Source organism: Heterocephalus glaber, unplaced genomic scaffold, assembly GCF_053883595.1.
Source record: "Heterocephalus glaber isolate CG9 unplaced genomic scaffold, H.glaber_assembly_v1.0 deba00001509, whole genome shotgun sequence".
Lineage (NCBI taxonomy): Eukaryota > Metazoa > Chordata > Mammalia > Rodentia > Bathyergidae > Heterocephalus > Heterocephalus glaber.
In genome coordinates this window covers 39,197,343-39,211,117 of record NW_028258325.1, presented here as the reverse complement: position 1 = coordinate 39,211,117, position 13,775 = coordinate 39,197,343, and the positions used below count along the sequence as shown (strand labels likewise).

Genomic DNA, 13,775 nt, shown 5'->3' with positions numbered 1-13,775 from the left:
GTAATAGAGAAATAACATATATGAGTTGGTTTTCCACTTCTGCCTCAATTAAAATGCAAAATGATAAAAGGAAAACCAGAAGTCTATGTGTTTACTGTCTCCTGTTCCCCCTTCTGTTTCTATCTACCTTGTTCCTTAGCATATATTTATCACATGAGGTCATGAATGGCCAGTGACCAAAAGATTATTATAACAGTAAAGGGCAATTTAAAGTGATCTCAGTGTCTTTCAAATCTGATGATTTTGATTTGAGGAATGTAGGAAAATAAATATCTGTACAAGGAAGCCCACTGTTCTATCATTAGCAATGATTTTAAGCCATGTTAACTATATATTTGTATAAAAATTGTGGCCTGTTTTCATATAAATTTTACTTTTCCAATTAACAAATATTCAAATGGTTATATTCTGATATCTCAGTTTAAGAAAGCCCTTTAACATATACTAATAAAAAAAGAGAATGCCTTTTTAGTGTATAAACTGTTGGATTAGTGCAAGAGAAACCAAAATTTAGTAATCTCTCTCAAACTAGAATTTTAATTGGAAATTTTGGGATTTCAAAATAAGAATCTATGTTCTAAATTTATGCTGCATGTTTTTAGATAGATAACCTCTTTCAGGCTCACTTTTTTATCATCCTTCCCCCAGGAACTTAAAAGAAAGACTAAAATAAAATGCCAGTTACCTAAAACAAGCATCTTGCCCCAAGGTTTGGCAAAGTGCGTCCTATTTTTCTGTTTCAACTGAGGCATCTATGGAGGAGAAAAATCAGTTTACCAAAGTTAGCCCCTGTGGCCAAATAGTTTTTCACTTCCAAATATTGAATCCAAAATGGAAGAAGAAAAAAGGTAAAATGCTAACCTCTTATTAAAGTTCTCAAAAAGTTTCCAAACTTTTATGAAATGGAACTGCAAAAAAGAAAAAAAAAATGCCCTGAAAAATAGCTCTGGATTGATAAACAACTTACAAAGATACCACAGTTGCTACTTCAGTTACTGTGAAGTGCTCTTCTTGCCAAATGGAATTTCTCTGCAAATGTTCCCTAAGCTGTACAGGTGATGGCATTAACAAAAGCCTTCCTGGTATCCTCATAGCAGTTTAATTTATGGATATACTTTGAGAAGAATTTAGGAGATGTCTAAGATAGAAATAAAAAATTTGGAGATTTCAGAAGGAAGGAGGAAGGGGTTACCTTTCAGTGTTGATATTATGATCTTAATTTGGAGTTTCATTGAAATTAAGTCTAAATTGTACCCCTACTGGCCTAAAGGAAACAGATTGTAAGTGTATTTTAAAATTAAAATGTCTTTGAGATATAAAATTTAAACATTTTAATGATTCTTTTACCTAAGTATATTGATAATATGTTTAGATTAATTGCAGGAATGACTTGTACATTTTCAAGATTTTTAATGAAAGTTCCAAATTATACAATGAAGAGTCATTCAGGCAACTCTAATGGCCTCTGCAGAATAATACTTTTTTATAGGGCATTTAATGACTAAAGGTGGCTGTGGAGACAAAAGAAACATCTGTACAAATATTAAACTGCCCAAGTTAGAATCACATAATGAAGACCAGAGTTAATTACTTCTATGAGTATTATTAAGACACCATGGGCTTATCGCACATCCTATACTCCTTGAGTCATGTGTTAAAAGTTCCCATAAGGAAATAATGTGTTTTGTGAAACGCATTCGGGAACCATAAAGACATTGGGAATGACTGCAATGATGCAACAGCAATGGGAACCCAGAGGCTTCCTGTAGTTTTTCCCTAATTGTTTCCTGGTAAACCCCAATGTATTATGGAGATATGTGCCAAGCACAGAAAAAAAAAGGAAAGGCATGCTGAGTTTGGAAAGCACTGCATGCCGTTCTTCTCAGAGAATCACTTTTTATTAGCACAACAGAGGTTTGAAAAATTCCTAATGAAAATTTGACAATCACCTTATTTTTTTTCCCAAAGCTTAGATGATGTTAACATCCTTTTTTTTCAAGGAGCTTCTCCTAATTGAAATAGAACTAGTAAAAATGGGCACATGATTTTGGGAAATACTGAGGCAAGGTCACTTTACAAATTGAAACCAGCATTGAGCTAGTAGACTGAGTTAGAGTATATACTCCAGTCACTGGAATGGGAAGTCCGTCTAAGTTCATGAAATAAGTTCTTGCCTTATAGTTCATGAATCAAGTTCTGAGATTCCATTGGCATGTGTTACATCTGCTGAACTTGTCATCTTTATGTATTTATGGAAAAAGAACCATGGCCATGCTCTGCAGAGCTAAGGATTGCATGCAGAAATATGGTGACTATATCAAGAGACTAACAAAATTTGGGACTTTCATTGGGAAACTGCACACATTCATTCCCTTAGTATTTCTCATTGGAACTTTTACAGTAACTTCATAGACAACTTTTATTGCCTACAATGACCTTCCTCTGTAAACCTGCCTCCACTGCATACCAAAGTACAGTAAGTCCCCGACTTATGAACGTTTGAGTTGTGAACTTTCACAGGTACCAACAGACCTTGCATAAGGAACATTAGTAGATGCAAACAAATCATAAAAGTAGCTCATATGTCTGTCAGACATTGTCACATGTGTGCTGCTATGTGCTTACTGTACAGTGCAATAGTGTAAGGTAGCTGGTTGGTAAGTTGCGGACTCAACTATAATCCCTTAACTGCAAATTTGACAGTGCAACTCGCATACTCACTGCCTTTCAGTAATTTTGTATCATTTTATGAGCAAATTCTTTCAAGGTTTCTAAAATTCATCATGATTATGGTCTCTGTATTCTCAGTTAGTTTGAAGAAATGTTTTGCATTTACCAGTTGTTTTGACTTGTCAGCAACATTGAAATAGACTATTCTAGTAAGGCTTGGTCACATACAGTCTAAAAGCCATGGAATGTAGTCAGTATAAAATTGGTTGAGTGTAACCATAGCAGCCCACTTTAAAACACTTAATACATTGCTTAAAATAATAGGATCACCTATTTTCAAAGTTCCAAATGTATTATAATGTGAAAATAACCAGGACATCCAATTGGAGGAAACACAGTGTGCCTGCTTGAGTTTTAATAATAAGCAAAATAAGAAATATTGTATAGTCATGCCACTGACTTAGATTATGACAAAGAGAAAAAGTCCTCAGTATCTATGTTTTCTCTTATACTTTTCAGAAAGGAAGGAAAAATTAATATAATTGAAAGAACTTTGTAACTAAAATATTATGGATACCTAATGAATGAACCACATTAATATTCAGTGCATGAAAGAAAATGCTTGAATGAATGCTATATAATTATTTGGAGGGTAGATATTATTGAATATTTTAATCATTTTGAATGGGATAGAAATTGTCTATTCATATGGAATGTGACTATGGGAAGAATGTGAATGAGAGTTCAGACCTTATATCTTTTTACTCTCAGGCAGTGTTTCATTTTGGAGGATGTCCACTTACAAATTCTTCGAAATTCTGTTGTTTCTTCCTCCTGGCATATCAGTTCATTGGTGTAATCTTCCTTTCTGTTTGTTCAGGTAGCATTCATTTATGTAACTTTTTAGACTTTATACAAGCTGTATATAAAATATAGCTTTAAGCAAATGGCTGTACTGTGCACCAATTCAGTGACTCAGGAGATAATTCCATTACAAATAAAAGAGAGCCACTGTTCAGCGTTTCCATCAGCAGGATTGCTTCTTGGAGGATTTTCATATTTCCTGTTCTGAAAGCAGAAAGTTTAAGTAGTCCTGATGGGAGACACTTTGCACTATGTACCCTTAATCCTTCCTAGAGCAACACACTCTTACTTGACAAATACATAAATGAACTGAAGACACTGCAGATTATATGCATTTTCATTTCAAGAAGATTGCCTTTTGATTGTTTCTAATTTTACATTGATATTCCAAAGCTGTAAAAATGAAAATAGGTGAAAATGAAGGTGCTACAACTGAGTAATATAGGCCAGGATCCTTAGCTTTGAAAATATATCCTTTGTTATATGGCAAAACACCAAAATTACTAGTGCTTTTAATGTTTTTGAATGCTGCCAAATGTTTCTGTTGGCTTATTCCCAGGGCTCCCTATAACTCTTTTAGGTCACTTAGGTATGACTTTCTAAATTACCATGGTGGTGAATTCAATTACTACTGCACTCTTTCAGTGACCTAAAAGAATAATGGTCTTACTAAAATGTCCCTCTCCCTTTGGAAAGGCTTAAAATTGTAGAGCTGTAAAATGCCATAGAGATTTTCTGATTCAGTGTTCCATAAACTTGTCTGACGTAAGACTCTCCTGAGAACATATATCCAAAATACAGATTCTCAGGCTACTCCTGAACCCAGGAGTCTGTATTTTGTAACAAAAATGCCAGATGACTCAGTCAGGTGGGTTTGGGAAAACCAAATTAGTTCAACATTTTAATTTTATTTTTTTCTTGTGGAGAAGAACCTATGATCCAGGAAGATTTATGTAAGCCACCTACATTTTTGTACTCCATAACTCTTTAAATACTGGGATTAGTTCAGGGAAAAAATGTTAATGGGCAACCTTTTTTGCATCCCATGATGGGAATGGTAGACTGGGGACCCTTACAATTTACCTTTTCTATTGAGTAGAATGTCATTCATAGTAAGAAAAGTGACAGGACACACATTATTTTGTAGATCCACTGTTTGATTTTTAATGAGGGATAATTTTTCACCCTAAGTGACATCTGGTAATGTCTGTACACATTTCCAAGTGGGAGTTGGTACTACAGGCATTTAGTGGGTGGAGACAGGTATACCAATAATATTGTAAAATCCACAGGATTACTCCCACCACCACCATCAAAATGGGACCAGTATATCAGTTATGTCCAAATTGAGAAGCGCTGATATATATTTAATCCTTTCATGGGCGTCATTACTCTTGAGATTGTGAGTAGTAGCTGGTCCATTCAAGAAGTAAGACATGCTTTCCTATTTTCATCTTGAAATTAAAGAGAAAGCATTATATCAAAGGCAGAGTGTCATTTGTTGGTACATATTGGGCTATACCTATACTGGATTTTTTTTCTCTTCCATGCAGGCATATAAACTTGCTTATTCCTAGAGCATCTTAATTATGTATGCTTTGATCTGTCTATATTCTGTACTTAGATCACTCACATTCTGAATCCCTACAGGCAGTATAAGCTACAGTATCAATGTTTACTTATTTTTTTTTTTAGTACCAGGCATTGAACTTGGGATCTTGGACTTGCAAGGCAGGTAGCAGAACCACTGAGCTAAATCCCCTACCCCAGTGTCTACTTATTTTGAATGGATATTGGGACAGAAATTTTAGCTGAAATCTTAACCAAGAGATTGATTCGAATTTCCAATTTGGTTAAAGGAACATTTGTTAAGTCAAGGTGATTTTACTTTCCTAATATTCTTCAATTCTATTATTTCTGTATCTTCTAGCAGTACTTCTTATCTTCATCATGTATTTATGAGATATTGCAGTAAATACTTCACTATTGCTTAACATCTTAATTTTATTTTCCATTTTTACCATCTCACCAACCATTTTCCATCTAACAATTATCTTTACAAAGTGCATTTTCCCTCAGATTTTTCTCTACCCTAGCCTTTTTATTCTTATACCAATAAACAGTTTCTCTTCTTTTACAGCATTGTTCCTTAAAGTTGTTTTGTGTAGAATCACTTTAAAGGAGAAACATTTCATATCCCTTAGAACATCTTAAATCATTTTAATACAACCTATGTATAATTATGAAACCAAATTAAACATCTTTATATTTAAAGTTTAATACAACTATAACACCAAACATATTTTGAAAAAAGAAGTGAACCAAACTATTTTTAAAAATTCAATTTTGGGCCAGGGATTTAGCTCAGGGGCACCACGCCTGCCTCTCGAGCTCAAGGTCCTGAGTTTGATCCCTGCTAAGCAAAAAAACAAACAAACAAAAAAGATTTAAAATTTGACATATTACTTCTATATGATAGTTCATATTGTTTTAAAATTCCAACATTGCTTGAGTGGCTAAATTTCCTTTATTTTCACATGTCTGTGCCACAGGGCAACCTTTGGTATGATTCTAATTATTTATTTTTTATCTCTGGCATTAATGTATTATTTAAGTTTTAAAGTTGTTTAGATTCTTTTGCATTAACTCAGAACACATCATTGTCACATACAAGGTAAATAGCAGCACTAGAAATTGTTAAGCAACATTTTCCAGGTCTCATATTATTTTCTTACATTTGTATATTATCATGAAAGCAAAAATTCAGAATTAAAACATCTCAATTCACAACACAGGCTGTGATTTTGAGGTTTTGCTCAATAATGGGGACATGTAGAATTGAGTCTAAATGCCATAGCAAGGTTCATAATGTCCACCGTGTGCTGTTCTTCTGTCTCTTCTGTTAGGCATTTCTTGCTTCAGTGCTTATTACCTTGTGGCATTTTGCTCCCTAGATTCCTCTGTCCCTGTGATATTCAAGATTCTGTGCTTATGCTTTTATTGCTTCATCTACATATTTTTCTCTCAGCTTTTTATTTGTTTCTGTATCATCTTTCAAAGTTCTAGCCTAGAGATCTTCTCATCTAAAACAACTCCTAGAACTCCAGACTGAAATATTTACCTCCTATTCCAACTAAAGGCACTCTGTGCTCATCTCTAAGCTGTCTCCTTCCTTAGAGCTAAATAACTGCTCCTGGCTTTAGTAAAGCATAAGCATGTTGAGGGAAGCCATTATACCATGGCACCAAGCCCAGGCCACAACATAGAATAAATATAGAAATGACTAGCAAGCCATTTTAATTATAGGGTCATCTCTGGTAGTATCTTAGTTACTCACCCATTACTGGGACAAAATACCCAACACTGCAAGTTAAAGGAAGAAAGGTTTATGTTAGCTCACAGTTTGTACATGTTTCAGTCCACAGTTTGAGAGGTTTCAGTCCATAGTTGGCTGGTTCCAAGGCAGGCTGATATGGCAGAAGGTCATGGCAGAGAAGAAACTGTTCATGGCATGGCAGGCAGGTAGCAGGAATCAGCTAGCCTCCCTTTCTCTTTTTATTCCATTCAGGCTACAAACCCATTGATTGGTACAGCCTCCATCAAGAGTAGGCTGTCCCATTATCCACCCCCAGAACCATGCTAAACCAATCAATGGACTAATGTAGTTATCACGCACCCATAATCCAATATCACACATCCATAATCCAGCCAAAAGCCCTGCCTATAAATGCATGGGGCTTTGGGGGAAAATTTATATATAAGTCATAACAGATAGTAACACTAATTTTCAGTTTGGTTTGTTTTACAGTATTCAGAGAATTGAATATATTTTAAGAGGTCATAGTATACTTATATATTTAAATCATAGGACTTGTGTTCACATCCTGTACTGTTATTTGTTTTAGTGTGTAAAATGGAGATAAATAAACAACTTTCTATACCAAAATTGCAGATGTGCAAGTTTCTGACACAATGTCTAGGCACATAGGTATATACTCAATAAATGTTGGTTTTCTCTCTAGACTTATTTTTATGGACTTTTGTAATACAAATGAAATTTCAAATCTGTATACTTTCTTCCCACAGTCCAATTGAGGTCCAGTATTACCTATTTTTTCTTGAACTGAACTTCAACATTAGTTTATAAAATAGATGATACAATCAATATTTCCTTTTTATCATCATAGGATACTGCACTCCTTTTAATTATTCATATTTCAGAACATATTTTTTATTTTATTGCCACAGACATGAGGGAAACTTTACTTTGTTCTTATTATCTAGAGAAATATCTGTCATCTTCTATCTCTTTGTACTTTTGTTTTTATTGGAAAACAACTTTAAGAAACATTTCCTTTATCTGCATTATAATACTGAATTGTCCTTTTTTATTCTTTCTATGGATATTAGAACTTATAATTTTAGCTCTTTCAATAATAGGGTTAGGACTTACTGGTCACACAGTATTTATTATAAAAGTGGGTCATGAAGTATTAAGTAATTTGCATTTTATTAACAAAGGTAGGTACAAGGTGAATGTGAAGGCAATTGAGACACGTTTAGCTGATACCAACAAGGAGAACAAAACACGAAATGAGATTACTTTAGTTTTTTTGATTTAGGATGAAATGCTAACTACAACCTACACAAGGAGTTCCTAAAGGAAAATTCTTAATAGACACTTATTATTACAAGAAAATTCTGGATTAGAAGGGGAAAAAAGCTTCAAAGATATGGGAATATATAGGGTATAAAAGGATGAACTAAGCTACTGTGGGATACAGTCAATGTCACTATAAGCAAAGAATTTCAACTTAGCATTTTGAGGACAGGAGTAATGAAAGAAATTTGTCATAAAGCAGTAATTCTCCATCGATGTCCCACTAGAGAATTCAGTTATCACAAGTTATGCTCCACTTATATGCCTTCCTAAAGACTGAAAGCAGTATGTGGCATAGGTGCTTTTGTATTGGATTAAGGCTATACGATAACACTGTAACCCATTTCAACTTCAGATTACTCTGAATTCAATTCAAATTAAAACTTTGATGCCTTTTGGTGGGGAGATTACTGACAAACAAAGAATGATTTTGACTATTTGGAACTTCAGAAGAAATTAAGTTGGCTCTGGTTTGCCTTGTTTATCACACTCTTGAAGAGTATCACTTAAAAAATGGTGGGAAATAAAAAAGAGTCTTAAGGTCTTGTTTCTAAGTTGGAAATAGAATCTTTTAGGATAACAAATCTCAATGAACAGTTAAAAGTTTGCAAGTACTAACTTCAGGCCCGTGTGTGTGTGTGTGTGTGTGTGTGTTGTCTATATTTAGGGCATAGTTAAACAAATGTCTTTTTAAAGCCCTTGACATTGACAGATTGCACCAGAAAGAAAGAAAGAAAGAAAGAAAGAAAGAAAGAAAGAAAGAAAGAAAGAAAGAAATCAACAGAATTCTGTATTGTGTAGTGTGGATTTCTCATTTTTTGTAACTACCTAAGAAGTAAAATCATTAGAACTATTAAGAAGAGCACATCTGATTTAGTTAGTTTGACTTGTTCTTGGTGTTTATTTTAGCTTCTAATGAAAATATTCATATTAATTTATATTTTGGATTATTTCAAAGTTCTATGCTTCTATGTCAGTCTATATTGAAATGTCTATTTTTGCTTTAGAGACCTTATGGTCAACAGGAAGAGAATAAAAAAAGATAATTTCTTAAGAGAACGATAAAGCAAACCTTAGATTATGAGACAATATTTACAAAAGACATATGAGATAGAGACTGTTAATAAAATATACAAAGAAATCTTAAATTCCATCAATATGAAAAGAAAAATCACTTGATGAAGAAATGGATAAAGGTTTGAAACAGACACCCCACCAAGGAGAACAGACAGATGGCAAATGAGCATATGAAAAGATACTTAATATAATGTCAATTAGGGACTTGCAAATTAAACAATCTATGCACCTGTTAGAAAGCCATAATTCAAAACATTAACACTTAATCCAAAAAGATATGGAATGACATGAATTTTCATTTGTTGCAGGGGGGGAATGTAAACTAGTACAACCACTTTGACAGGCAGTCTCAGACAGCTCCATATAAAACTAAACATATTGTTACCTCATGATCCAGCAGTCATACTCCTTGATATTTATCTGAATTTGTTGAAAACTTATGTCAGCCCAAAAACTTGTAAATAAATGTTTAGCAGCTTTATTTGTGATTACCAAAACTTGGAAGCAGCCATGGCATTCTTCAGTAAGAGAATGGAGAAATAAACTAGTGTATCTAGAAAATGGAATGTTGTTCACCACTAAAAAGATATGAGCTAGCAAGCTCTGTAAAGACATGGAGGAAACTTACACACATAGCAATAAATGAAAGAAGCCAATCTGAAAAGGCTCATACTGTGTAATTCCAATAATATGACATTCTGGAAAAGAGCAAAAGTGTGATTTCATTATAAAGATCAGTGGTTGACTGGAGTTAGTGGACAACAAAGGTTGAATAGACAGAAGCAGGACAGGTTTTTCAGGGCAGTGAACTATTCTGTATAATATTGTAATGCTAAATACATGTCACTATATATCTGTCAAAATCCAAAGAGTATAAACACTGAAGCCTCATATAAAGTGGCAGTTTTGGGTGATAATGACGAATGTGTAGGTCCATCAGTTACAAAAAATGTACCATTCTGGTGGAAGACATTGGTATCTAGGAAGTTGTAGGTATATGGAGTAAGAGGGTCTTTTGGAATTCTGTACTTTCTGCTGAATTTTTCTATGAATGAGAACTGTATTAGAAACTTTCCTCAGTAGAATAAGCCCCCATGTCTCTGGGCTACTACACTTTTTATAACCTTTCTTTCATTGAATGTGATAGCTGAAAGCCCAGTGCACTTATTTAGCCTAGGAAAGTTTGGGAAAGCTTTCACAGGGGTGGTAGGACTCTCGGGCTGGGATTTGAAAGGCAGGTAGCATTTTTCCAGGAGGATGAAGGCTAGAAGAGAAGGAAGGGGAAAAATAAAACCTTGAAGCAGGATGCAGGAGTGACATACACCGTGATTGGCTTATAATTCAACTGAAACTCAAAAGTTTATAGTAACCCAGGTCTAGTGGCATCCGCCTATAATTCCAGAACTCAAGAAGATGAGGCAGGAGGATTGCTTCAAGCTCCAGGCCCCTCTGGGCTGCATAGAGAGTTCAGGGCCAGCCTAAACTACACAGCAAGACCTTGTTTCAAAAAATCCCCTTCACTCTAATAAAAGTTTATAGTTGATAGAAGGTAGGGTGTTAGACTAGTGGACAAGTTGAGAATGTTTCATAGCCATTTTAAAATGCTACATTTGGAGTTTATCTCTAGACCAGACCATTGGATATTTGTGATGAATACTAGAACTAACATCTACTGTATATTTTACTTTGTTGCTTTTGGTTTATGTTATCACATGCAATCTTTATAACACTCCTCTGTGTTGGATGTTATTTGTGTAAATCTTTTTATTTTCCTGGTACCAGGGATCGAACTCAGGACCTTGTGCTTGTGAGACAGGTGCAGTACCACTGAGCTAAATCCCCGGCCCTTGTGTTGGACATTATTATTTCAGTTTGACACTGAGGCAAAGAAGTGTTAAGTAGCTGCCTAGGTTCGTAAAAGTAACCAGTGGTAAAGCTGAGTTTTGTCATATTGAAACTCAGAGGGATAGTACAGGCAAAACATTCAGAAAGGGAGAAACTAAATGCAGATCTGATAATATTGCCATTTTTGTTTTCCCAGGCCTGAGAGCAACGAAATAGAACAGTAGCTGCAATCAACTCCAGTCCTATCAAGCCTTCATGATGTTTTCCTTCGCCAAATGGGTGCTGCTGAATGGTCTCAAGAGGCAAACCATTCAACGTATTGCAGCAAGACAAATCCATATGAAACACTCACCAAATTTTCATGACAAATATGGCAATACTGTGCTAGCTAGTGGAGCCATTTTCTGTGTTACTACATGGGTGTTTTTAACTACACAGATGGGAATAGTATGGAACCCTTCTCCTGTTGTCCAGGTCACCCCAAAAGAGTGGAAAAATAAATAATCATCACTATTACTATAATACAGAATTGTTTCAAACCCAACTTGTTATGTACATGCTACTGCTCATTTAAAAACAGCACAACTGAAGAAATAAAATATATTTGAAGTCATGTAAAAGTTGTCACCAATACTCATTTTAGTGCCTGAAAGTAGTGGACATTGATTATAGGGGATTGTGAATAACAAATATTTGAAAATAGCATTAATAAAGTCTGGCTTATGGCTTACCCTATGTATCCGTCAGTTGATGTACACATATATGTACCTTATGAATTAATTTAATTGGCTGGCAAATCTTATAGAATTTTTAAAAAAATTATTTTCAGGAACTGACCATTTTTCACATCCTTCTCTACCGTGGTTTGAACCAGTCACTGATGCACTCACTGGGGTTATACAGATTTGCTGAATAGTGTCCTTGCTTCTTTCCTTGCTATCCCCCTAAGCATGCACACCACTCCACTAACAGCACAGTCTTTGTCAGCACAGCAGCTAGAGTGATCACTTTAAAACATTGACTAGTGATGTTCCTTCTCTCTTCAAAACCCGGTGACTTCCTGTTTCTTTCCAGAGGTAAAGCGGAAGTGCATAGAAAGGTACAAGAGCCCTGTAGGTGCTACCCTGACTAGTTTTTACCTCTCACATCAAGATGTTTCCATCTTCCCAGTGCATGGGATATAGTTCTCCAGCTGCTATGTGACTCACTGCCTCACACTCTTCTGTTTGTTCATAGATGATCTTTTCAGAGAAAACCTATGACTACTTTTTAAAAATTGCAACCTCTCTTTTCGGCTGGCTTTTTCTATCTTACTTCTTTATCTTATTTTTCTCCTTAGTGCTTATCATCACCTGAAATAAGATATATTTCACTTATTTTTTATTGTTTTGTGTGCGACCTGTATAAAAGCATACTTTTGGGAGTGCTTTTCATGATTTTGTCTTTTGAACAGGCCTTGGCATATTAGACTTTATATTAAGTTGAATTAATGAATTGTTAGCTGACTTTATGTAATTTAGGGTTCTTGTAGATCTGAAAGTATGATCTTATTTACCCCTATAGGTTACAATGATTATTGAAGAGCATATTATATTTATCATTTTATAAATACTCAAAACTCAGAGGCTTAAAGCCTCTATTGTGGGTCAGGAATCTGAGTATGACTTGGTTGCATACCTCTAGTGTAGTGTTTCATATTTCTACAGTGTCAGACAGGGCTGCAGTCATTGAAGGCACAACTAACCGAGGGAGGATGTAAATCCAGACTCACTCATGTGGTTGTTGGCCAGCCTCAGGGCTTTGTTGGATGTTGGCTGGATATGTCAGATTCTTGTCATGTGGGTCTCTCCATAGAGAAGCTCATCCCTCAGTGTCAGGATTCCCACGACAGAAGCCACACTTTGTCCACTAATCTTGCAAGTGAAATTCTTTTACTTCTACCATAATCTATTCAGTAGAAATAAGCCATTAAATCAAGCCCATGCACAAGGGGCAGAGAATACACAGGTCATGATTACTGATGACATATCACTGGGAAAGAGAAGCACTGTACAGCAGAGTCAGCAAACAGATACTCTCTCTTCCACTGAATGACCAACTGCAAAGTGTCTGTTCCTCAAGCTCAAATATATATTTGGTATCATTGTTCTCTAGATAAAAGGATATTATATGTGCCCCTTCCCATGTTACTATTTAAGAATTCTTCTTATGTCCTTTCTTCACTTGAAATTGTTAGGTTTTCGGGAATGCCCATATTATTCTTTGCCAGTATTTCTAAATCATTCTCCAAAGTCATTAGTTTTTTCAGAAATTTTAATATTTGCTCCTTTGATAAGTATGAAATAGTAGCTCATATTTTAATGTATATTTTTCTGGTCATTAATGATCTATATTTAGCTTAGATTAATGATTGTATATTTAGCTTTCTGTTTTTTTCCTGTTGTATAAATTTTCTGTTGTTCATTTTGTTGCTACTTTTCTTTTTGGTTATTTGTCTTATTCATTTATAGAAATGTTTTGTATATTGTGCATGTTAATTGCATTGCTCAGGGTTTAATGAGTAGTATAGAATATAGGATTAATTGTGGAAATTGGAATGAAAGCAAGTGGTAGCTGGTGAAGAAACCTGTACAAGGCATTGTGTCTCATATAGAACACA

At 34.8% G+C, this 13,775-nt stretch overlaps 1 protein-coding gene across 1 annotated transcript; it reads left to right on the top strand.

Annotated features, from left to right (window-relative positions):
* Positions 1-11,324: 11,324 nt before the first annotated feature.
* Positions 11,325-11,696, top strand: Cox7b2 (cytochrome c oxidase subunit 7B2). The gene has a single exon (XM_013073946.3). The coding sequence runs from the start codon at positions 11,372-11,374 to the stop codon at positions 11,618-11,620; it is 249 nt and encodes an 82-aa protein (XP_012929400.1). The 5' UTR covers positions 11,325-11,371; the 3' UTR covers positions 11,621-11,696.
* The last annotated feature ends 2,079 nt before the right edge of the window (positions 11,697-13,775 follow it).